The sequence below is a fragment of the Larimichthys crocea genome, chromosome VI (assembly GCF_000972845.2).
Source record: "Larimichthys crocea isolate SSNF chromosome VI, L_crocea_2.0, whole genome shotgun sequence".
In the NCBI taxonomy this organism is placed as follows: domain Eukaryota; kingdom Metazoa; phylum Chordata; class Actinopteri; family Sciaenidae; genus Larimichthys; species Larimichthys crocea.
Window position 1 is genome coordinate 13,033,314 of NC_040016.1, and position 23,254 is coordinate 13,056,567.

Sequence of the window (23,254 nt, forward strand, 5' to 3'; positions counted from 1 at the left end):
TCCCTGCCGATAACGTAATAATTTGGGCCATTTTAAAATTTCGTATTGTAATAAAGCCTACAACATGGTGATGTTTAAACCTATGATGGAGCCATACGAGTTTTAAATCACTGATGCAGTAAACAACCAACTGAACTTGCATATGGGCATGAGGTCGAAGTTAGAAAACTCCACGCGTCTACATGAAACTGCTAACTGACTGAAGCCAAGTTTTGATTTTAAATATTTATTATCATTAGACACATAATAATACATAATAATTTATAATAATTTATAAACTGTTAGTGTAAAGAAAATCACCTTGATCAGTATACATATAAGATAATCTAAAAACAAATTACATACAATAATCATTGATGCTAATATTACAATTAAAAGGTAACGATTATAAAGGAATATCACTCTTGTTTTCACTGTAGATAATATATAACTGTCACAAAGTAGATCCACTTCTTAAATCTCCTTTTCAGCTTCCCAGTCTGAAAAAGCAGCTCTGTCATCATCGGGTACAAACATCATCGTTGCACTGCAAGAGAAAGTACCGACGTATTTACATCGTGGATTAACAGGAGACATTTGTTATTCAAACTTTGGGTTAATGGTGCGTCTATACAGGAAGTGATAACTTCACTCGTGCTACATGTGTGGAAGTATATTTTTACTGTCCATTTTCCACAGTGATTGTTCCTTGGGTTCTTAACACTGCTGAAACTTGAATGACCTACACTCAATACTGTGCCTAAATACCTCCTTGTGTAGACACAAACCACTGAAGCAGTTGCTGCAGTTCTGCTGCTGTGCGTGACACGTCCTGTGTAAACATTGTGTAAAACCAATTATTGGCAGTCAGACTAATCTCCTGCAAATCCAGTTTTGTGAAACGTATTGATATAAAAGAGCTATTAATCATTCATATCAGCACCTCAAATACAAATTACTGTGGTTGAAAACTTCAAATGAGGTTGATGTTCCAGAAGGGAAAAAATAATTAAAACAATCACAAAAGCACATTCCCACCTAATGCATCTGCAGAGGGCCGACGAGAGTCTTGATCAATATTGTGACTTAATAACAGTTTCAAGCGCCACTCAAATTAGAGCTTTTGCTACATATTGGGTTTTAATCAATCAAATTAATGACCATGAGTTCTGCTGGAATGCCACAATGGACATTTTAAAGCCAAATAGAGCAGCTAAGCACTGACTAACATGCATCTACTCAAAGCCAAAGCCACGGCTTTCAAAAAGAGGTCAAATAACTTGAAATGGGAACATTCGCACAGTTACCAGGCTGATTAGCTGATTAGCAGTTTTTATTAATGGCAGAGCCGAAACGATAAGTCATCTAAACTAGGAAATGCCAAACAATCTCTTGTTTCAAGCTTTTTAAATGTAAGAAACTAGAACAGTGAACTGAATATATCTAAGTTTTAGACTGTTGTTGGGACAAAATAGTGAAGCCCAGTATTGTTGACTTTTAACTACTTACCTGTGAGTTACTTACACATAAGGTGATAAGTGAGTAGTGCTTCAATTTCTAGGATAAAGGCAGATCTTTAGGTGAATTTGTTTGTCTAGAGATAAAGCATTAAACATTTTGTTTATGTGAATTATTGTGCTGAAGTTGTGACGTTGAAAGCTCTTCAGGGAAATCTAGTTTGAGGTTTTCCATCTTTAGACACAGATTAGAGAAGTAAATACTGTCTATCAGCTGTTTGAACAAGAAGACATTACTTGGTTTTATCCAGATCAGCCAATGACCTCACTCTGTTAACAAAGCTTCAACTTTTCAGGGCCTCTTCCAGAGGAGCACATAGCTTGTGACTTGCACTTGTTTCTGATCCCTCAGAGAAAACAAGGTCCATTCTGTTCCTGGGCTGCAGCAATGACATCTGTTGGTCTTTGGACAGGTCATGGGAAAAACTACTGCACGTTACAATCTGACATGCTGTGTTTTGTGGGAAGCAAGCAATAAAGCCATGGGGTAAGACCACCATGTGCTGGATGTTATGGGCATGCTGATAGCTTTGATGATCACAGGAGAAAACCTAGTGCTCGGGACTTGAGACATTATGTGCATTATCCCCAAACAATTTGTTTTCATGTTATTTTATGATCCATCTCTTGCATATTGACAGCACAAAACCAGAATTAACAATGTGGCTCATTAGCTCAAGATGTAAAATAAAGTGTTTTTATGTTGCAGTCATTAATTGTAGTGTGCTACTGTATGAATACAGTGCTCTGTGAATGTTTACATAGCCTCTGGGTTTCTGCACTTTTGCACAGTGTTGTATTTGTTTTAAATTTATTCTGAGATCTATAAAATGTTTCATATTGCACCAAAGTTATAAGAATGATCTCAACTCCAAAGTCATTCATGATTGAATGCTACACGCCACACGCCACACTACCCTCACGTTTTCCAAATTAAAATCCATTAAACACCCTAAAATCAAGTGAGATTCCACTGAGGGGAAAACAACAAAACAGCTACAATTTATTGATGTTTAAAAGATCATCCTGAACATGAGATATGAGCTGCTTGAACTCCAATTCCATTTGCATAAAAAAATATGGCTCACCAATTCAATTAAGTTTTGATAACACACGGGGTGTTCTTGAAAAGATGAGAACATAGAAATCCTCTAAAAACCAGCAGCTGATTAGCTTAGCTAAGTATAAAGACTGGAAACAGATGAAAAGTCTAGTCTGTCTCTCTCCAAAGGTAATGTTACATCATGTTTGTTTAATCTTCACAAAAGTTTCATGGGGTTATGGGACTATTATTATGTGTGGAATCTTGGTGACAAGCAGTAACTTCTGCCTTTGGCCAAGAAATAATCCTGCACACAAGCCCATTCGAGATGACAACTTTTTGTTTTTATGCTTTGGTTTTTATACAGACACATGTTTTTAATTTGTGGAGAGCTAGGTTAGCTGTTTCCAGTCTTTGTGCTAAGCAAAGCTCATCATATCCTCACTGTAGCTTCATATTTACCAGGCGTTCTGTTCTAGCTCCTGCCAATAAAGTGAAATAAGCATATTTATCATGAACTATTCCTTTATGCTTAAAAGTAAACAAATAGTGTTTTGGTCTTTTGGGGTTTTTTTTCTTATATGACTAAGAGTTGATGTTTATTAATTTGTCTCTGGTCACCATTTTTTCACACTGGCATGACGACACTTACCCTTCATTCTCATAAACTCCTCCTGTGCAAAGTTTAGCATAGCTTCTACCATAATGTTAAAAACTAAACTAAACTAATCCTTACATCTGTGACATGCAGATTCAATCTCAGATACTAAAATCATCACATTTCTGTGCAAAGACTTGATGTGATGCGACATGTTGAAACGTGCCTCCATGATATACTTGATATGTAATTCCACACAGAACAACTGAAGCTACATGATGGTCTTTGTGAGATTAATTAGGACATATATATTTGATATATATTTCAGGAATCTTGGGTAAGGCTGCCCAACACTGGTTTTCCTTGTTAGGTTAGGTTAGGTTAGAGCATTTTAAGTACAAAACCAAGATCATCACTCAAGTTTAAAAGGTTTGTGGGACTATGACACAAACATTGACAGACCATGAAGACGGAGTAATAAGTGTGAAATTGTCTTTAAAGGGGCTAGTCTGATGCGTGTTGCTACTGACGTAAAACAGAGTCTGCTGGCTAAAAACAAGACTGTCACATCAGTACAGTGTCCTTTAGTGAGCACAACGATACCGTGATAAGTGATCAATTTCACTCATGAGCACAAACAGAAAATTAGAAGTTGAAGTAGGGCGTTCAGAAAATAATTGTATCTTTCTTGTATATTTATGAGGTGTCTTACCACTGGTCTCTGTCCTGCTTTTACTGTGGCTGAGATACCTAAAGCCTTGGAAATATCCTCCAGAGGTAAGTGGTCTCCCGGTGAATCCTGGATAAAGTGCAGCAGGACCTTTTCTCCACCTTTGCAAAGTAAAATATATTTAGGAGTAGTCATCAAATCAACTTTATCTGTTATAAACAACGATTATTATGAATTTTACTTTGGTGACTCAGGCTGACAAAAAAAGAGAATATATATATTTTAATAACTGTGTTTCAGTAACTTGCATCACTTCCTTGACTCCCTCTGGTCCACTATGGAAGCTCTGCGAGTTGTTCCCTGCACTCATATAAATAACCTGAGGTGTTTGTCCACAGTCGGTTCACACTGTCCTTTTCCCTGACGTCTGAAAGCCAGTAAATTTGTCGCTCGTCACTTTTTAGAAATTAAGTTGTAAGTCTGAGAAGTCGCTAAATCTTGTGAGAAAGTCACCAAGTTGGCAAAACTCGTCTCTCTCTGTGATTAATTCTGTGTGTGTAAGCACAGATGTGATGTGGCATGGAGCTTGTGCAGGATGGATTATTTTAATGTAAATTTTTTATTGGCAATGATAAATGTCTCTGCTGTCCCAGACAACGTATCTTTGTGGTCCCAGCTGCGATTTTTATTGTCCCCAGAACAACGGGACATCTTTAATTTCAAGCCAAGTCCTCCAAAAATGTGCAATAAAGTCTGGTTTCACTTCAAAGCTTCTATTTAATAACTTTGACGAAATTGACAGACATTCAGAAACATTCAGTTCTATGCCTAAGCCTCATTCAAGTGCTCAGAGAGGAGCAATACTGGGTGGAAACTGTCTCTGAAAAGTCTTCTGGTGGAGCTGAGGTTTTTAAAATTGAGGAGACAGAAGGGACAGAATGATCTGTAATCGACTTCCTCCAGCTCTCCGTAAGAAGTTGCTCATACCACACCATAAAAGAGTGTATCTGCACATTAATAGAGGAAGGCAGTCTGACTGAGTTTTGTATCTGGACACATAATGTATTAATCTGCCTAAATACGTCTTCGGTGTGTTGTCTTTAGTACTTTTTGACATCACTACCCCATGCCAAAGATTCTCACCTGTTTCAACTGTGACTCATCTCTATACAGAATTATTAACCCAATACACTATTGCAAATTAAAAGTATTTTAATCTTGTGCGGACACAGGAAATAAAGAAGTAAGGGGATCACTGACACTGGGGGTGAGTTGTTTAGAGAGCTGACTCTGAATGTTGTAATGCAGCATTGCCCTCTAGAGGTAAGACTGCAGAAATGCATTTCTTTAATTTACTTACCTTCATTTAAACGACAGACAAACTTTACCCAGTCTCATTACGAGGTCATTTACATGTTCACATCCAACCAGTTTCACTTGTACACCTTTACAACACAAAGCTTTACTAATCTCCCCCTCTGGTGTGCATGGACTGTACCTTTGGCCACAATAAGCATGCCTCCACTCTGCAGCAGATCTCCTGAGAAGTTTCCCTGGATGCCGTCAGCTTTGGCCTGAAAACAGGTAGAAATCAGAAGTCAGTGTGTCAGTCTGGGCCTCAGCAAATTTCACTCCTACATCTGTGACCATACCTATGTACCATGAAATAGTTGTATTAACCGTAAGGATATATATACCTTTGCAGCTATCTCTCGTACTTTCTTCCCCAAAGCAGCAGGAACCACACTTACAGCTGTGTATCTGAGAGTCAAAAATAATAAATACTGATGAGAAGATCAGTGATCAAACCTAATGAAAATTTTTAAAAAATGTTATTTTAATTTCCCATCCCATGAAAGGTATTTGATTTTATTTGCACAACAGTCCAAGATGCAAAGATACAAAGTTTTCTATCATATAAGATTAAGAAAAGTATCTACTCATCACATTAGTAAGAAAATGTTTGGCTTGAATGACTATTCAAATGACTATTGAATAATAAAATAGTTGCAGATTGTTTTTCCATTGACTGACTAATCGATTAATCAACTAATCTTTGCAGCTCTAAAGTATACATTTAAGGTTGAGACTGATCATCTTTGATTCACATGAATTCACTGTACTCACCTTTTGAAGCCCAAGTCCTTGTAGGTTTTCTTTTGTTCGTCAACGTATATGGCTGAAAGAGAAGATGATTAATGATTATTTACAATCCTACAAAAGGACTGGCTGTTGAGAATGATGGGCTCAAAGAGCAGGTCTGTATCCTTGTGACACACCCAGACTTTTTTATTGCAAAAGTTTGGTTGTGACAGTTGCAGCTAAGTAAAACAAAACAATTCATGCCGATTCATTTTTGTTTAACTTTCAACATAGATCTGCTAATTTCAAAGTTACCAGAAAAGGGAGGACAAATGGATTATGATCCTTTTCTGGTCACATTCATCTGATACATATCTGAATTGTGACCATGAGGTGACAGAAATCTGAACTGCACTGCACATCAGATCCTGTTTCACTGGATTTGTTTGTTTTTTCGGAAAACTTTACACTGAAATTTCCATTTTAACAAAGCCAGGAGGGGTTATTTATTTGACCATCCATAAAATCCAAGAACTGATGTATTGGTCCAACAGGTGTTGTGCAGATTGAGAAGAAAGAAAACTGTGTAGGGTTTTAGGGTAAAAACAGCTTTAGTGAATCTTATTTAAAACTTTTAAGGCTTGTGTGCCAACATGTTTCCGTTACAGTTAAAGTCCCACATATTGTGAAGCTGTCTCAGTGCAACACAAATCTGGAAAAAGACCCTTAGATCAGTAATAACTGCTTACATCCTTTGAAAAACCCTCCTTCCTTGAACTCCTTCAGCCCAAACTCTTCCGGTCCGACGCCCACCAGCGCTACACGACTGGCTCTCAGGTCCGGCTCTAGTTTGCTGATCTCTGATGCCATCCACCGACATATCTGACAGCCAAATCTGCGCAGGAAGAACAATACCACCGGCTGGTCCTGCCACAGAGACTGAAGCTCTACAATCTGAAATGCACAAACGGAGAAACTCACATTTAAACCACAACAAAGGTGACACACAGTCATCACATGGGGAATGAGAGTAGGTAGATTATATTAATTTTGATCTGTTATCATAGATTCTAATGTCATGGTTCATAATCACATGTATTCCCTTCAGATCATCATTATGTCACCCTGGAGGCGTCACTTAACAGCAGTTATGTCAGAGCTGTGAGGTGATGGCACATTTAACACAGCAGGTAAACAAGCATGGCTTTATATTAAAAGAGAGCACATTTAATGACAAAACAATCAATTAACTGGATGTGACCAGAAGGAGGAGGAAAAGCCCATAAACAGACAGTTTCATGGCTTACCTCTCCAGTTTCAGCGCTTTTCAACGAGTTCTTTCCAACTTGAGCAAGGTCGACCTTCGCCATTTTCCACACGGGCTGTAACCTGAAAACAAAGCTTAAAGCAGATGTACAGTTTGTGCGAAATAAAGTCTTGGAGTTGTAAAGTTTGTGTAACGCCCGCAGAAACTGTTGCAAAACAGCTGCTTCCTCAACCACTAGAGCGCTGACATCCAATCAGATCCTGTTGGTGCTGAAAGACTAGCCAATCACAGCGCAAGATGTGCGGAACGGAGGCGGGGCTTCGTGAGAGCAACTTGGAGCACGTGTTTTGCACTACTACAGTGTATTAAATAATAATAATAATTTCTTGAATAAAGTCAATGTTTTAATACGTTTTCTTACACTTTGTATTCACTGGGTCGCCAGTTTAACACAGACTACAGCGCGGTGGTTTGAAAATATTCAGTTTTTCATAATACACGTTGCATAATTTGTGTTACAGGTGAGCTCAAAGGTATAGTGAGATTTATTGCATGGCCTTTGTTTGCTCTCTTTTCTTGCTGTCAGTTATGTCCCATCTGTCTGTCTGTTAAAATAACAAGACAACCATTTTGTTCTGCTTCATCCTGTGGTGGAAGTATATTTCAGTACATATGTGATGTACTCATTCTATTTTACTCCATTATACTACTATACTTTTTATAGTATACTTTTCATTTTCATCCCACCTGGACAACCAGCAGGACAGTCAATTAGATATGATGCACCTGTTGTCAGAAGTGACCTTAAAATCACACCAGTATGTCTATAGGGACTTGTACTTACTGTCAGCCTTAATGAGTTATTCTGCAATCCTCTCTTTTATTTATGTATTATGTTTTGGTTTATTTGCAAAACAAAACATCCTCACAGGTAATCAATAGATAGATAGATAGATAGATAGATAGATAGATAGATAGATAGTGATAATATATAGATGTATGTATGTATATGTATTTGTATGTATTGTATATTCAGTGTATTCAAATGTGTTTATAAATATAACCCATTCCAGTACCTTGTTGTATAGTGCATAAAACTACCCACATACACTAACCACATCCGTTTGTCTAAAAATGGTGCATCTATTTACAAAAATAAAACATAAACCCAGAAAGTTAAACTTACTTGTGATAAGGGAAAATATCAGCTAAAGACAGCTAAGACCTGTCTGACCAGTGACCTTATCAGCCTTGCTAAAAAACATATTGAACTCCATATTTAATTGAAAATAGTACAACTTATCAAATGTTAATTTTTTATAGTTTTTGGAAAATTATTTTGAATTTGATGCCAGCAACATGATTCAAGAAAGTTGGTCAGGATCATGTTTAACACTCTGTTCACCACCTCTATCTTTAACAACACACTGTAATTAGAAACATTATTGCATTTGCACTATTTGCCAGCGCACGCTTTCACAAAGTGATGAACTCCATTTACTTCCCGAAGACTCAGCCTCTCTGAGATGTTATTTTTATACCCAGTCATGTGACTAACCTGCTGCCAGTTAACCTAATCAATTTTCAGTTGTTCCACCAGGTGTTTTCTTTTAGTGTTTTACAACTGTTCCAGTCTGTTGTTGACAACTTTTTTGAATAGTGTTGCCGGCATTAAATTCAAAATAGGCATATTATTTACCAAAGTGATATTTTAAATGACATATTGGGTTTCACTGTTTTGTACATCATGACATTTATTCACATTTTACACAGTGTGCCAACTTTTTTGGCAAATGCTGTTCCAGTAGTTTCAGGGTCCTGTTGTGCAGCTGGCTTACTGGGACACTAGATTGAAGTGAACCATTGTTAATGAAATTTGTTTCACCTGTGCTTTCCTGCTCTGTCTGCTGTGAAAAACTTCCCTTTGTACAGTGACAATGTCACACACTGCTAACCATGGGCCTAATCACTAACACGTATCTACATTTCATCTTCTCAAATTAGGATGTGTTTTATTAATCTTGCATGGCTTACACATTTTGTGGCTTTATAAGTTTAATTTACTTAAAGTCTACATAAATACACCAGGAACTATACATGCAAATATACACATTAAAGTGGATTGTAATTTATTTCAACACTTCCCATGCATTTACTTTAAGGTTGTAAAACCCAATTTAACAACTTATTCTGTTTATATTGAGGCTGTTCCACATTTAGATGGTGTGACAAATTATCTTTGATAAGGCACAAGTGTTAATTGAAAACCATTCCAGGTGAATACCTCATGAGGCTGACTGAGAGAAAGCCAAGAGTGTGCAAAGCTGTCATGAAAGCACAATGAGGTTAATTTTAAATCTTAAAAATATTTAAATATTTTGCTTTTTTAAAATAATTATATATGTTTTATTTCATAGTTTTGATGTAGTGTGTGTTAATTTACAATACAGAAAGTAATAATAATAATAAGTACTGAATGAGAAGGGGTGTCCAAACTTTTGACTGTTCCTGTATATTAAGATTGTATCTTTCTATGTTGAACAAATTGTCTGTGATCTCCTCAGCGGTTTAATATCAGCTACTGAATCATCTCCAGTGTGTATTCAACTTCTTGCCTCTTGGTCCAGAACATCCTTCCTGTCAGTAACCTACTGAGATTTAAGGGGTTAAACCACTAAGGAGTGCCCTCTAACATTACACATGATCTGTTTCATACAATTAAGGCATTCCCTTCAGTAAGTGAAACATGTCTTTTAGCTTCAATATACAAGCATAGTAGCATCTATCGATTGTGCATTTACACAACGTTAACAGTCAGCTAACAAATCATTACTATCATCTCGGTGTAATGCAGAGGACGGACATGAGGACGGAGGACAGATGTGTGTTGTTGTCAGGGGGACTGTCCGCGGTGCTGATGTTGCAGGGAGGGGCATGACGTCACGGGAGAGACCGGGAGGAAGAGGAGAAGGGGGAGAGAAGAAGAGGGGGAAAGAGAAGGAGCAGGAGGAGGAGAGAGCGGGGGGATGACTGCATGAAAAAAGGAGGAAAAAAAACAAAACAACAATCATGACTCCTTTAATCCATCCTACGGGTTTTTTCTTGATAAATCATAATGTTTGGTCTGTTTACCTACACAGTATGCCGCAATAAATGACGAGCCATCCCCGATAAGGTAATTATCATCTTTCACTTTGCACGCCTGCTTCATCTTCTTACACAGTTAAGTCGATCGTGTGATCTCCACCTTTAGAACCAAACGTAAGATCGAGGAAAATATCGAGGAGACGAATAAACTAAAATTAAAAAAAAAAAAGAAAAGCAATCGATCGGCTACGTGGCTACATATAGAATCTATATTGGTCAAATGTTTCATTTAAATTTGAGCAATGATGGTACGTTATCCTCGTAAAGCCGTCATTATAACCTCCCCCAGCCGCTCCATTGTGTCCGATTTGAGCTTCCTTTCATGAAAAATTAAAATGGAAACAGGCTTCATTAGAGCGGTGCCGCATACTACACTGCTGTAGTCAGCCACGCCGAGCACATGGGCTTTGCGCACATCACTAACATGCGCATTGGTTGCAGTGCGTCGTGCCCATCATTGCCTGTCTGCTGATGACTGCAGTGTCCTCTTGGTAGCACTACATAACCATTAGCTGCACTAAGTTACCCACATGACTTCTATGCTACATTGAAATGATCTTGTATGACCTCTAATGTGAAAACTCAATCTACAGCAAGTTTGTTTACCACCCTTTCATATTCTGCAGTGTGAGCTGGCGTGAGAGAGATGTCATCTCCAGGCATGGGCACCCCCAGTGATCCCCTCTTGGCCAGTCCAGGAGGGAGATTATCCACAGCTCAGGAAGGTATCTGGAGGAGCTCACTCCCCAAAACTGCCAGCTTCCCCACATCCACCACTCGGCACCTCAGTCACAGAGCCAATAACTTCCAAAGACAGCCAAAGCGTCGGAAGCTGATAAGACCTTCGCCACCGCCGCCGCCCAACACACCCTGTCCCCTGGACCAGCTGGACCTCAGTGAGCTTCCCCCAAGGCGTACCTTTCAAGAGCTGGTCTTCAATGGCTGCATACTGTTTGGTATTGAATTTAGTTATGCCATGGAAACAGCTTATGTGACTCCTGTGCTTCTACAGATGGGATTGCCTGATCAGTTCTACAGCTTGGTGTGGTTTATCAGTCCCATACTGGGTATGTGATACATCCTGTTGTGATTTTGAGTAGCAATAATCTTGTGCAGTGCTAGCTCTTTGGACTCTAACTGTCTTTCTCTGTCTTTGGCTTCAAGGATTCCTCGTTCAGCCTCTCATTGGAGCATGGAGTGATCGTTGTACATCCCGGTTTGGGCGAAGAAGACCCTTTATTTTTGCCTTGGCTATAGGTAAGAAATGTGGACCCTGGATTTCATGCTTCCCATAATGCAACTTGATCCACATCTTTTGTTAGACCTTTTAAACTCCACATCCACAAAGGTTTTCTGGTAAAACATTTGTCATTGAGCTCAGATATCTTGTTGAGGTCACTTGAGTATTTTTCTCAGACTTGACTCCTGAGCCACAGAAGACATCATACTATTCTCCATGACTAATACATTGAGTATAACATCTCTAGAGCACCCCTTAAATAATCAATGATATACATGCATGATTATTTCTCCCACTTACCAAGATCTATTGTCTTCTGCTCTTCTCCCCCATAGGGGCTTTGGTTGGTCTATCACTGGTGCTGAACGGGCGGGACATTGGAAGTGCACTTGCGGACACAGCATCAAATCACAAGTGGGGAATTGTCCTGACAGTGTGTGGTGTGGTTCTGATGGACTTCAGTGCTGATTCAGCCGACAACCCGAGCCATGCCTACATGATGGATGTGTGCAGCCCAGAGGACCAGGATCGGGGGCTGAACATCCATGCATTACTGGCAGGTAGGAAAAACTTGCACAGTCACAACCTCATGGTTACTTTATCATTATATAGTAGTAGCATAAGGGATGGCAGATTTAACTTTAAAGATAAGGCATTATCAATCATAGCAACAAAAAAAAGCATTTTATTTGTTTAGTAATTAATTGTGCTCTACAGGACTAGGAGGTGGATTTGGCTACATTGTGGGCGGCATCAACTGGGACCAGACACAGTTTGGAAGGTCGATGGGAGGTCAACTACGGGTCATTTACATGTTCACGAGTGTCACTTTGGTGATCGCCACAGCCATGACTCTGATGAGTATCCCCGAACGGCCCCTACCAAAGAGCCAGCCGAGCAAAAACTCTGGCAAAACCCATCTAAAAAGCCCCAGCCTCCCTCTTCCTCCCTCTCCCCCTGTTCCCCCAGGGTCAGCGATGGGGCTGGATGAAGAAGATGAGGATGGTCTTTACAGCTACAATTTCTCTACAAAGTCTCACCCAAGTAACTCTGAGCCTCTGGCCCATTCTTGCAGTGCCAATGCACGCCTCTGTGCTGGCCTAACTAGCCCCATATCACCCCTGAGCCCCCTCACACCAAAATATGGCAGCTTTATTAGTAGGGACAGCTCACTCACTGGCATCAATGAGTTTGCCTCCTCATTAGGAACCTCCTATATAGACAGTGTGCTCATAAACTGCTACACAGGTCAGCAGACACCACAGGCTTTGGCCTCTAACTCCACCACTGCGCCCCTGCCTCCAGGGGACTCTCCTCCTGACGAGTCCAGACAGGGAGCAGGGAGCAATCCTGCAGGACAAACCCAGGCTGACGTGGCATCTCATCCAGCTGAGGAAGCTCAGGATGCAGAAGCGTCACAGCCTGAGGGAGATGCACAATCTCAAGGAGCATCTCAGGTCACAGCTGGGGCTCAGCCTGGTGCAGGGTCACATCGGAGCTCTTCTGCTGGTATCCTGAAGCGACCTCAGAGTCTTGCACTAATAGAGGAGCCGATGGCAAACCAGATTGTTGGGCTGGAGAATGGACGCAGGAGAACAGTAACCTTCAGCCAGCAGGTCAGACACGTACTTTGACAAATGACAGAAGCTTTTTAGTCAGTAGCCACCACAGCATTTTTAAACACTGTCCTTTTTCTCTGATGAAGGTTGCAAACATTTTGCTGAATGGGGTGCGCTATGAGAGTGACCTGAGTGAGAATGTGGAGACAGGAGAATCCCAAATGTCAATGAAGCTGCTGTGTATAGCCATCTACAGGATGCCTCCCTCTCTGCGAAGTTTATGCACTAATCATTTTTTGGGTGAGAATAATCTTTTTTATTTTATTTAACTGTACATGAAACCTGCAACACACTATGAACTGTCTGTTCTGTATTTAATATTAACTGATACTTGGTTGGTTCTCTGTAGGCTGGCTGTCCTTTGAAGGTATGCTGCTCTTCTACACTGACTTCATGGGGGAGGTTGTGTTTGAAGGTGACCCAAAGGCACCCCATGACTCCGAGGCTTACCAACGCTACAATGCTGGTGTTAGCATGGGCTGCTGGGGCATGTGCATCTATGCATTCAGTGCTGCTTTCTACTCAGGTAAGCTACCCTTGTAATCACAGGTCTGGGAAAAGTATTGTCTTTCTTGCCTTGATAACCTTTATATTTGTTCTTTCTTTCTCTCTCTGCGTTTCTTCTTCAACTCCCAGCCATATTGGAGAAACTGGAGGAGCGTTTCTCTCTTCGTACACTATATTTCTTTGCCTACCTGGCATTTGGTTTGGGCACAGGCCTGGCCACACTATCCACCAACATCTACGTGGTACTTTCTCTCTGTGTCACCTATGGGGTGCTCTTTTCCTCTCTATGCACGCTGCCTTACTCTCTGCTGTGTGAATACTACCAGAGCCCTCAGGTCAGTATTTTGATATGTAACTCAGTAATTTGTAGTCGCTTGAATATACTCGTTCAGGATCAACTTAAAGGAACAGTTCAGCAATTTAGGGAATGCAATTTTCTTGCCAAGAGTTAGATAGAAAATTGATACCTATGGGAAATTACAGAGCCTTAGCTTAGCTTAGCACAAAGACTGGAAGCAGGGGGAAACAACTAGCCTGGCTTTGTTCAAAGATAACCAAATTCACCTAATTAATCTGTACAAAACTTAAGTTTAAAAACTATGAATTACTGGTCCTAGCCAAGAAGTGGTCCAGCACATAACCATCCATAAAACTGAGTAATTGTTCAATCTCCATGTTAGCTTTTGAAGAGACAAACAATTGAGATAATTAGTGTTTTTTTGTTTTTGTTTCCAGTATTATTGTTAAGCTAAGCCGCTGCTATAGCTTATATCTATAGCAGTGGTTCTTAACTTTGTTGGAGGTACCGAACCCCACCAGTTTCATATGCTCATTCACCGAACCCTTCTTTAGAAAAAAAAATATGATTTTTTTATACTGGTGCACAAAATGAACCGTGCATTAACATCACCTTGTTCAATAAAACAAAACCAACACAGTGCATGAACTCACAACAACTTACCTCAGTGTGACTTGTGCTGTTGCCTTTGAGAGACCAGTTCAGATATGCGTGGCTTCACCTTGGCAAGTGCCAGCCTCATGTCATTTTCACAGCAAAGTCTGTTCCTTTTCTTAGTTTTTTATGTCCAGCATCCTCAAAAAATGATTGCTCACAAAGATATGTTGTAACACAATGGTAATAAAAATTCCATGGCGGAGGCTCCACCGAACCCCTGAGACCGACTCACCGAACCCTAGGGTTCGATCGAACCCAGGTTAAGAACCACTGATCTATAGTATAGATATGAGAGTGGTATCAGTTTTAACAAATTCTGCCTATCACCACCTGTAACGACACTTTGTAGTTTGATCAGGAGTTAGCTCTAAAGGTGCTGGTAGTTGGATTTTGTTCTTTTTGATACAACTGGGCTTGTTGTTTCCCATCTTGATGTAAGTTAGCTGCTAACTGTAACTTCATTCATGAAGACAAGGGTGTGGTATCTTCTCATCAAATCTCACTGATTTGTGGTGCACTGCACTTTGCTCTGTGCACTGCACTTTATTGATCATCTAATCAAACTATCTGTTCCTCCAGTTCTGTGGCTCATCAGAGGAAGGGACCAGACGGGGGATGGGGGTGGACATCTCTCTGCTCAGCTGCCAGTATTTCCTGGCTCAGATCCTGGTCTCTGTGGCGATGGGACCTCTGACCTCACTGGTGGGTGGGGCCCAGGGAGTGATGTACTTTTCAAGCCTGATGTCATTCGTGGGCTGCCTGTACTCCTCTCTCTGCGTGGTGTACCAGCTGCCCCCCCCTGAGGGTGAGCCCCCCGAAAGCGAGACCCAGCCACTATTGGTGCACATTTAGAAAAAAAAATAAAAATAAAAGCCTTTTGATTTACTTTACCTCACACACACACCCACCCACCGGCACATACGCTCTCACGCTGTCGCTTAGTGTCTGAGTGTGTTGACCTTCACAGCACTGATAGGGCAAACACACTGTGCACCCTGCCGCACACTGTACAGCACAATTCCATATATTGTTTCACACTAATCAGCACTGTTCCTCTCAGAGCTAGACAGACAGACAGACAGACATTGGCCACTGCTCTAATATGTGTATACATGACCCATATGTGTTCATACAGTGTGTGTGCCCATGCATCTTTTCCTAACTTTTGCAAATGAATGTGTGTGACCATTCTGAATGCAGATGAATGGATGTGTGTGTGTGAGAGAGAGACTGTGAGTGAATTCTTGTAGTGTAGAGAAGCCTAAGTTGTTTCTGTGTCCAATTCTTTGCTGTAAAATCTTGCATCATCTTTTCCTGCTTGTCTGTGTTTAGAATAGAAATGTTGATCACTACGTGCAGGCTAACCACAGCTTTCCCTTAGTTTTTCTTCCTTTTATCAGTTGCCTAACGTCTGCATGAGCTGCAATGTAATCTCTTCGAACCTTGTGTTAACATTTGTTTTGGTCACACGGCCAAGGGAATGTCTACCTGCCTGTTTCTCTGAGTTAGTGTATCAGCATCGACACCCTAGGAAGGATTTTCTGACAAAATGAATGTGCTGCCAGTGATCACTCACACTCACACCGTTAATGCTTCATTAATTCAACAGCTTTTCTGGCATAATTTGGCAAACACATATTTAATATTCACATGAAGCTGAATTTAATCACAGTTACAGTCATGAAGGGCTTCACATTGTCTGAGACTTATCAGTGTGCTATTCCCAAATTTCACAGTCTGGTGCTGGGTGACTCTTAATAAAGTCCCAAGTATGAGTACAATGCCAATTAAGCACTTAATCAGTGTAAGGCCATGACTAATAGGATGACACACATACAAACGCTCGTACATAAACTTTCAAAAACACAGAGAAATGTGTGCTGGTGGCAAATTCTGTCTGGGCCCTCACTAAGCCATCGACAGCCGTGAGCTGTCACCCTACTCCTGGCCATGCCATTGTAATAATGACAGTGATTCTTGTCATTATCAGGAAGAGGAGAAGTTGAAACTGGGGTGTGAATCAGCATTCAGTCGGAAACCGAACAAAACAGAAGAACAGGGAGAAGACTCATGTGAACTATGGGTAACCCTGAAGGTGGACAACAATGAAAAGACTGTGGGGGTTCATAGAGCCAGCAGCAAGTGCTTATTGTCATCATTAGGGCGCATGCTTAAGGTAGTAGGCTTCTGCTCCACCACGCACAACCCATCAACTCAGTTTAGAAAGCAGCAGATCATTTTTCCATCCTGAAGAAGCCATCTTTAACGAACAAAATGATACAAATAATGTTTTATATATACGTTGTGCCATGGCTAACACTAAGTTTTGTCTATTCAGCCTCAACACAGGTACCAAGCCTGATTTCAGGGCTTTAACACACGGTTAACTTTAATATATGACCTGTTTTAAGCCTTGTCATTGTGATGGTTTCATCGACTGGCTCACACAGACACACATTTAATACACCAACTCTAGGATGCCAGTCATTATTGCTGCCTCAGCAGAATGTCAATAATTGCCTACTATTAAAGCCTCCTGGTCTGACTGGATGCACGCCATGCTAATGTTTCTGAGGAAACTAAGCATGGATCATGCTGTTGCAGCTTGCTTGAGAAAAAAAAAACAATACCACATTGGGTTTTTGTGTTATGGTACCACCTATTGCTCAATATTAGCAGTGTTACTGTAAAAGCTACTTTTATTCAGGGTTCATTTAAAACTAAAAATGATCGTTTTGCCACTTGGGACTCCTGTGTCGATTACTTTCACTGATCACTGTAGCCCGAATCAATTGTCACCCCAATTGACTTGAGCATTAATCTGTAAGTCTTATATTGCACCACAAGAGGGAGCTAGGAGACACATGACAGTGATCCATTGATTCTGTGCACCCTTTTCCATTACTGAGTGAGTGAGATTATTCCTGCTCCTTCCTGCATCTAAGACAGCCATTTTCCATGTTAAGAAAATGGGGTCAAGTGACATCATCTACGTATGAAGCTGTGGTTTTTAAAAAAGCAGAACTAATATATAAACAGGTATTCATTCACACAAAAATAGATGTACTTAAGTAAAAAGACAATTTATTTGTTAATCAGAATATACAAAGCAGTGGCTGAAGTAACCGAATGTCATTCTGGTTCTGAAAAAGGCAGTCTTGGACACAAAACTGGGCTACCCAGCCATAACATAAAATTCATTGAAAACGTAAGAAAAACAAAAAGTATAAATGGTACAAACTTGCGTGGAATGCATACAGAACAAATGACCAAAGCTTTAAGATTTAAGAGGGGTTAATTAACATTGCAAAATCCTGCCTCCGTGAAACAAGATCAAGTAATCTTATCGTGGAGGAGCAAGACAGCCCCTTCATTCATTTGCACCATCTGTTATGTTAACAGGGCAGCCAAGCCAAGGATTAAGTAGCAGCTCAACACAAAGAAATTATGCCTCAACTAATAATGCTAACAACTGTCCATTAGCCCCTGCTTAAAACTTATCTTTGGTCCTTTAAGTGAATCTGAGAGGTCAACATGAGCCTTGGAGGGGGTGAGCAGCTGCCTGTATGAATGAATCATCTGGTCAGCACTGACATAATAGAGATTGTGCTTCTAATATACCGATATAAAACCTCAAGAAATGAAAAAACTGATCTCATGATGTGGCCCTATTTGTACAAGTAAAAAAAAAGAAGCTCATTTTAAAGACCAATAAATAACATTTCATAAAAAAGGATGCAGGGCCACTACGTTTCAGGACTCCAGTGCAATGTGATAACATGGGAGTAAACAAAAAGAAATGTTTCTCAAAAGGTACAGAAAGCACAAGCTCTACAACACGATGTTGACCAGGCTGGTAAGACAGTGCTGCAAACAAGTAGCAGAGCAGAGACCTAAGCCTCCACTTCTGCCTCTTTTGAATCTCCATTTTCCTCTGTCTTCTGCTTTTTTGTCTCCACCTTCTCCACCTTCTCCTAAAACATAAAAAAGGGAAAATATTTCACGCATTAGCAAAGATCAAAGCTCACCAGATTAGGCAAACACGTCGAAAACAATTTAAAACAGTGTGCTTAGTGACAACCCACCTCTTCCTCTTCAGCTGCACGCTTCACAGGCTGTGCATCAGTCTCTTCAGCAGGGGGCGCCTCCTCTGCTTTCTCTGTAAGGACAACATGTCACTTTAAAAATGAATCCTCTAGTTTTGAGTGTAATTAACACAGAATTAATGGATGAATCAATCTGGTCTAAATGTAATGGGGTTTTTTTAAAGGCTGCATTTATGAGGGAAATCAAAAGGCAACAAAGTGAGAGATGTGTATCAAGCATTGTGTTCCTTGAAACAGTATTTTTTAAAAATTAACATACCATCCCCATTTTCATGTTTCTCTTCTTCTTCTTCTGGTTTTTCCGCTTTGTCGCTGTGATCAGCACCGTTCTGAGAGAAGAAAGGGAAACGTCACTCATGTAAAACACATCATGCCACAATAGTTTGTGTGTAATATTGCAAAAAGATAAAAAACATATTAAAAATAATCCCCTTGCATGTACAGACTCCTGTGGGGACAGTTAAAGAAAAGGCATGTGTGTGTGTAGAGCTCTCATTACTCCCCAGAGGATTAGCGACCAAGCTCTCAGACTTTGAGACACAGATAGAAACGTCCACAGACTTGCTAACTAACATCTGTGCCGTTTCACAACCCAAACAAAGCGCTGTGTGCAGAGAGCAGCTGAACAGGAGGGGGAGGCGGGCGCAGCGACACCTGCATGATGAGGGGCGCTAAGACAAAAGGCCATGAGGCTGGTCCTCGTCTACAAACTCACTGTGCCATTGGCAGGTGCGTCCCCGTTGTCGGTCGTCTTCTCCTCCTCCTCTTCCTCCTCCTTCTTCTCCTTCTTCTTCTCCTCCACTTCTACTTCTTTCTTCTCTTTCAGCTCCTACAAAATAAAAGCATGATTTTTTTTTAAAAATCGGGCGAGTTTATTCTGAAGTGCCACACACACGCTCTGGTTTAATTTTTTTTTAAGAAAAAAAAGCCGGTTTAACATATCTGGGGTTAAGTTAAAACCAAAGAGACTTCGTTAGAAATGATTAGTGGCAGTGCCGAACGTTTCCATAACGTTAGGTTAACGTTACTGTGGCTTCCCGCCCACAGCGGCAGCAGCAGCTCCGCTTCACCAGCTGTACCGTCTCTGCCGCTTTGTCTGCTCGACTCAAGACATTTTTTAGCTAACCACATCACACAACGTTGGACTTTCCAGACACAATATTTGTCTGTCGACGCTGAAAATCACAAATAAGTCACCTCTGTAGTGCGTGGTTGTCGACAAGTGGCGTTTCAACATTACAGTCATTTAGGTAATTTACACCCCCCCACCACCAACACCACCGCTTCAAATTACTGTTCCAACTTACACGAACGTTAAACGGTAACGGTTACTACAAACGGCAACTTTATACTGAACTCGACTTAGTTTTGTTAATTCTTGAACTAAATAACACAACAACTTAAAACAAAACAAAAGTTCACAAAATCTTTTTCTTTTTTTTTTCACACGAGAATAAAACCTTGAATGAAACGCACCTTGGCTGTAACCTCTGCAGTTACGGTAGTGTCAACAGCTGTGTCGGCCATGGTTAATTTGGTGAATTAATGTAGGTGATAATATTCCTAGTTCAGAAAAAATAAAGATATTTTTTTTCTTTAATTGTTGGCTCTTTGCCTCTTCGTGTGGATAGTCCAAAGAAGCTGAGAGAGAAATGATGTCTACCCGTCTCCGCTTTTCTCTCGGGCTCGTTGAAAATCCACTCTCGTTGGATACAGCGGGTCGATCCCGCACCTGATTGGTTAATATCAACCACCGGATTATTTGATTGGAGGAATAATTTATCAATCTTAAAGAGACGGCCCGCCTACTATTTATCTCATCGCTGATTGGTCAATTGTTTTAAAGCGCTGCACTATGACACCAGAGTTCTTTTTTCTACTACCCATCAGTTTGATTTTCTTTAACCCGAATCTGAACAATGGATCAGAAGTGGTCTATTATTAAAGTTATGATAATTCACCAGTCTACAGACGACTGAATATGATCTTAAGTGGATGGATTGTAAAAGTTTATAAACATTATTCACACGGACGACATCCTTTGTCTTAGCGCTCTTTTCTCTGCAGAGATGGGGTGTCAAATTACATGCAAAAAGGAATACTGTGACGATGTGAAAACCATGCGGCCACTCCTCCTTTCTATATTTAACATTTGTAACGAACAAAATGTGTTCCTGCCACAATGTGCTTACACTTTCACTATTTACCTGCTCTTCTGAGGCGAGCCAGTAACACACAAATCACACTTAAGCGTCTCCAATTCTGGTACAAAAGCATTTTACCTAAAGGCACAACATACAATGCATAGCTTAAGAGGTACACATTCATTTTAGAGATTTAGAATACATTAAATTGGAGCATCAAAAATAATTTATCTATATGAATTGATATATGTCAAGTATGCTTACATGTATTAATTTAGTACAATCCCCAGGGGGAAACTTGTAGTTTGTTTCAGGCAATATTTGAAAATAGATTTTTAAAAATGTTTAAAAGATAAGAAGATCAAAATAAATAAATAAATAAAAGTGTCACACACTGTCTAGTAGGAAATAAATATGTTGCTTTGTGATTTGTGAATCTATCAGAGACAGTTATGGTGTGTGTTGTGTGGTACGCTATGTGTGTGCCTATAATACTGTACATTCATTTGATTAACATATATAAATATGTTTTTCTTTGCCACTGTCGCCAGGTGTTTACTCATGGTAGGAATTTATGTAAATAATATTATAAAGAGCACTTTGGTCTAGACATGATCTATATGCAAAGTGTCTTGTGTTAACTTCTGTTATGATTTGATTTATGATTTAATTAGAATTCAAACTGAATTAGCCATTGTCATGATAGGTGGTGCATTTCAGTGCAAAACTTTTTAAAGTCGATGAAAGGCTGGACCACCCTATATCTGAGACAAAGTTTAAGTCGCATAATAGACAGTCTTGCTATAAGAACTAATACATACACATGCAAAAAATAAAAAATGATAGCATGCACCCTATGAATGTAGTGTCTGGGGGCATTTAATGGCAGATGCAAGTGATTTGCCAGACCTCATAAAGGACTCTGAAATACTACTACCGCATTTTCTGTAATTCACATTTCAGCTGTAACTGATAAAACATGATTTACATGTAATATTTCTCCAGACATTTCCCTCTGTTCCTGGTCATAAGGAACACTTTGGTCTTAGTCCTGGTTGAGAGATTGTTGCCTGATGTCCCAAACTGGCTTTTTTCCCTCTTCTCCTTCAGAAGTTATTTGAGGTGAACTTTCTTTGCAGTCGCTGCACTCACTCATCCAACTGTTAAACCAAAGGAAGTGGCAACACACAACTAAGTGGGCCCCTGAACTCTGTAATTTAAGCCTGCATTTGGTCAGTGCCTTACTCTCTGCGAAGAAGACAGAAAACACGTTTTTGTTTCAGGTAAACTCTGCCATATTTTGTGGTATTTTATGCCATGCCGCTCTGACTTACAATTGAATTCCTCATGTGTCAACACACTAATCTGACCCTGAATAGCCTTAGTTGCCACACCTGTCATTGTTTCTGCCCACACACGACTATAATTCCTTTTTGTAAAACGCTGATCTGGACTTCAGATAGTTGTCACAGCAACAGTGTAATGTCCACCTTGCCATTTATAAAACACATTTGCATGTGCTCCACATAATATGACAGTTCTTGGATCCAGACTTCAAATATTTCTAGACAGTTGTACTAATGTTTGTATCCTGAACTTGCCCCAACACACCCAAGGAGGATATCTTAACACAAGTATTTCTTCAGCCTCTAATTTTAGGGCCTCCTAACCTAATCCTAAACCGCCTCAGTTATCTTCTCTGTGCCATGCCAGCATTCAAGACGCTGATTTTGAAGAAGCCTCCAGGCCCTCTTTAGTCATTCACCTCACATTCTGCAGAAATATAATTATGAAGACTGTAATTACATGCAGAGATCAAAGCCTTGTGTGTCAGTGGACTAGCTGGTTACTGAGAGATGTATTTTCTCTCTCATATAAGTATGTTTTTGCACTTAAGCTGAATCTGTTGTTGTGCCATCACATATTACCTGGCAACTATATCAAGGATATATTGCAAATTTAATTTAATGCCAAAGTTTCTGATGTATTATGTGAAACACTGATGCAGCATTACTTTTAAATTGTGTGGTTGAATTAGAATTAATACACAAAGCAGCAATGGGCTTGAAGATAAAGAGATACCCTTTTATTTTGGTAAATTAAGACCATGTGGCGACTGCAGCGCATTGAACCAGACATACACAATGTAATGGCCCCAGTGTGTGCAGAAACTTCAGAAGATCCATGTGAGGAACAGAGGAGTAGACTAAAGAGAAGGCATTACTCACTCTTTTTCTGTAACTGGAAAATGGGAGCAATCAGGGCAAGGGGGGAGTGTTTGTGAGATCATTTCCTGTTTCTTTTTTTTCCCTTATTTGCCTACCTCAACATGTTTCCATGGGCCACCAATCTGTTACAAAGGGGGGAAAAATCTGTGTATG

The 23,254-nt window shown here is 40.1% G+C and overlaps 3 protein-coding genes across 5 annotated transcripts; 1 reads left to right on the forward strand and 2 right to left on the reverse strand.

Annotated features, from left to right (window-relative positions):
- Positions 1–249: 249 nt before the first annotated feature.
- On the reverse strand, positions 250–7,420 carry prxl2b (peroxiredoxin like 2B). The gene is made up of 7 exons (XM_027279729.1): positions 7,196–7,420; positions 6,638–6,842; positions 5,934–5,985; positions 5,504–5,567; positions 5,305–5,380; positions 3,849–3,967; positions 250–526 (listed from the first exon to the last, which is right to left on the reverse strand). The coding sequence occupies exons 1-7, from the start codon at positions 7,256–7,258 to the stop codon at positions 500–502; spliced, it is 606 nt and encodes a 201-aa protein (XP_027135530.1). The 5' UTR covers positions 7,259–7,420; the 3' UTR covers positions 250–499.
- Positions 7,421–9,776: 2,356 nt separating this feature from the next.
- Positions 9,777–17,906, forward strand: slc45a1 (solute carrier family 45 member 1). Of its 3 annotated transcripts, XM_010731354.3 has the most exons (10): positions 9,777–10,330; positions 10,929–11,369; positions 11,467–11,559; positions 11,878–12,102; positions 12,260–13,158; positions 13,248–13,401; positions 13,511–13,687; positions 13,798–14,003; positions 15,203–15,428; positions 16,614–17,906. In XM_010731354.3, the coding sequence occupies exons 2-10, from the start codon at positions 10,949–10,951 to the stop codon at positions 16,640–16,642; spliced, it is 2,430 nt and encodes an 809-aa protein (XP_010729656.2). In that variant the 5' UTR covers positions 9,777–10,330; positions 10,929–10,948; the 3' UTR covers positions 16,643–17,906. The 3 variants fall into 3 exon arrangements, with proteins under 3 accessions (XP_010729656.2, XP_019118513.1, XP_019118514.1); XM_019262968.2 differs by having other exon boundaries at positions 15,203–17,906; XM_019262969.2 differs by lacking the exon at positions 9,777–10,330 and having other exon boundaries at positions 11,120–11,198; positions 11,315–11,369; positions 15,203–17,906.
- On the reverse strand, positions 17,691–20,450 carry si:ch211-222l21.1 (parathymosin). Its single transcript, XM_010731353.3, has 5 exons — positions 20,206–20,450; positions 19,445–19,558; positions 18,989–19,058; positions 18,709–18,782; positions 17,691–18,597 (listed from the first exon to the last, which is right to left on the reverse strand). The coding sequence occupies exons 1-5, from the start codon at positions 20,254–20,256 to the stop codon at positions 18,517–18,519; spliced, it is 390 nt and encodes a 129-aa protein (XP_010729655.1). The 5' UTR covers positions 20,257–20,450; the 3' UTR covers positions 17,691–18,516.
- Positions 20,451–23,254: the final 2,804 nt, after the last annotated feature.

Coding starts and splice junctions, on each gene's coding strand:
- prxl2b (XM_027279729.1), bottom strand. CDS start 7,258: ATGGCGAAGGTCGACCTTGCTCAAGTTGGAAAGAACTCGTTGAAAAGC. Junction 5,986..6,637: donor AGGAGGGTTTTTCAAAGGAT/GTAAGCAGTTAT, acceptor CTTCTCTTTCAG/CCATATACGTTGACGAACAA. Junction 3,968..5,304: donor CATGCTTATTGTGGCCAAAG/GTACAGTCCATG, acceptor TACTTTGCAAAG/GTGGAGAAAAGGTCCTGCTG.
- slc45a1 (XM_019262968.2), top strand. CDS start 10,949: ATGTCATCTCCAGGCATGGGCACCCCCAGTGATCCCCTCTTGGCCAGT. Junction 11,370..11,466: donor GTTTATCAGTCCCATACTGG/GTATGTGATACA, acceptor TTTGGCTTCAAG/GATTCCTCGTTCAGCCTCTC. Junction 12,103..12,259: donor CATCCATGCATTACTGGCAG/GTAGGAAAAACT, acceptor TGTGCTCTACAG/GACTAGGAGGTGGATTTGGC.
- si:ch211-222l21.1 (XM_010731353.3), bottom strand. CDS start 20,256: ATGGCCGACACAGCTGTTGACACTACCGTAACTGCAGAGGTTACAGCC. Junction 19,059..19,444: donor ACGCACCTGCCAATGGCACA/GTGAGTTTGTAG, acceptor TTCTTCTCTCAG/AACGGTGCTGATCACAGCGA. Junction 18,783..18,988: donor GAAACATGAAAATGGGGATG/GTATGTTAATTT, acceptor TTGTCCTTACAG/AGAAAGCAGAGGAGGCGCCC.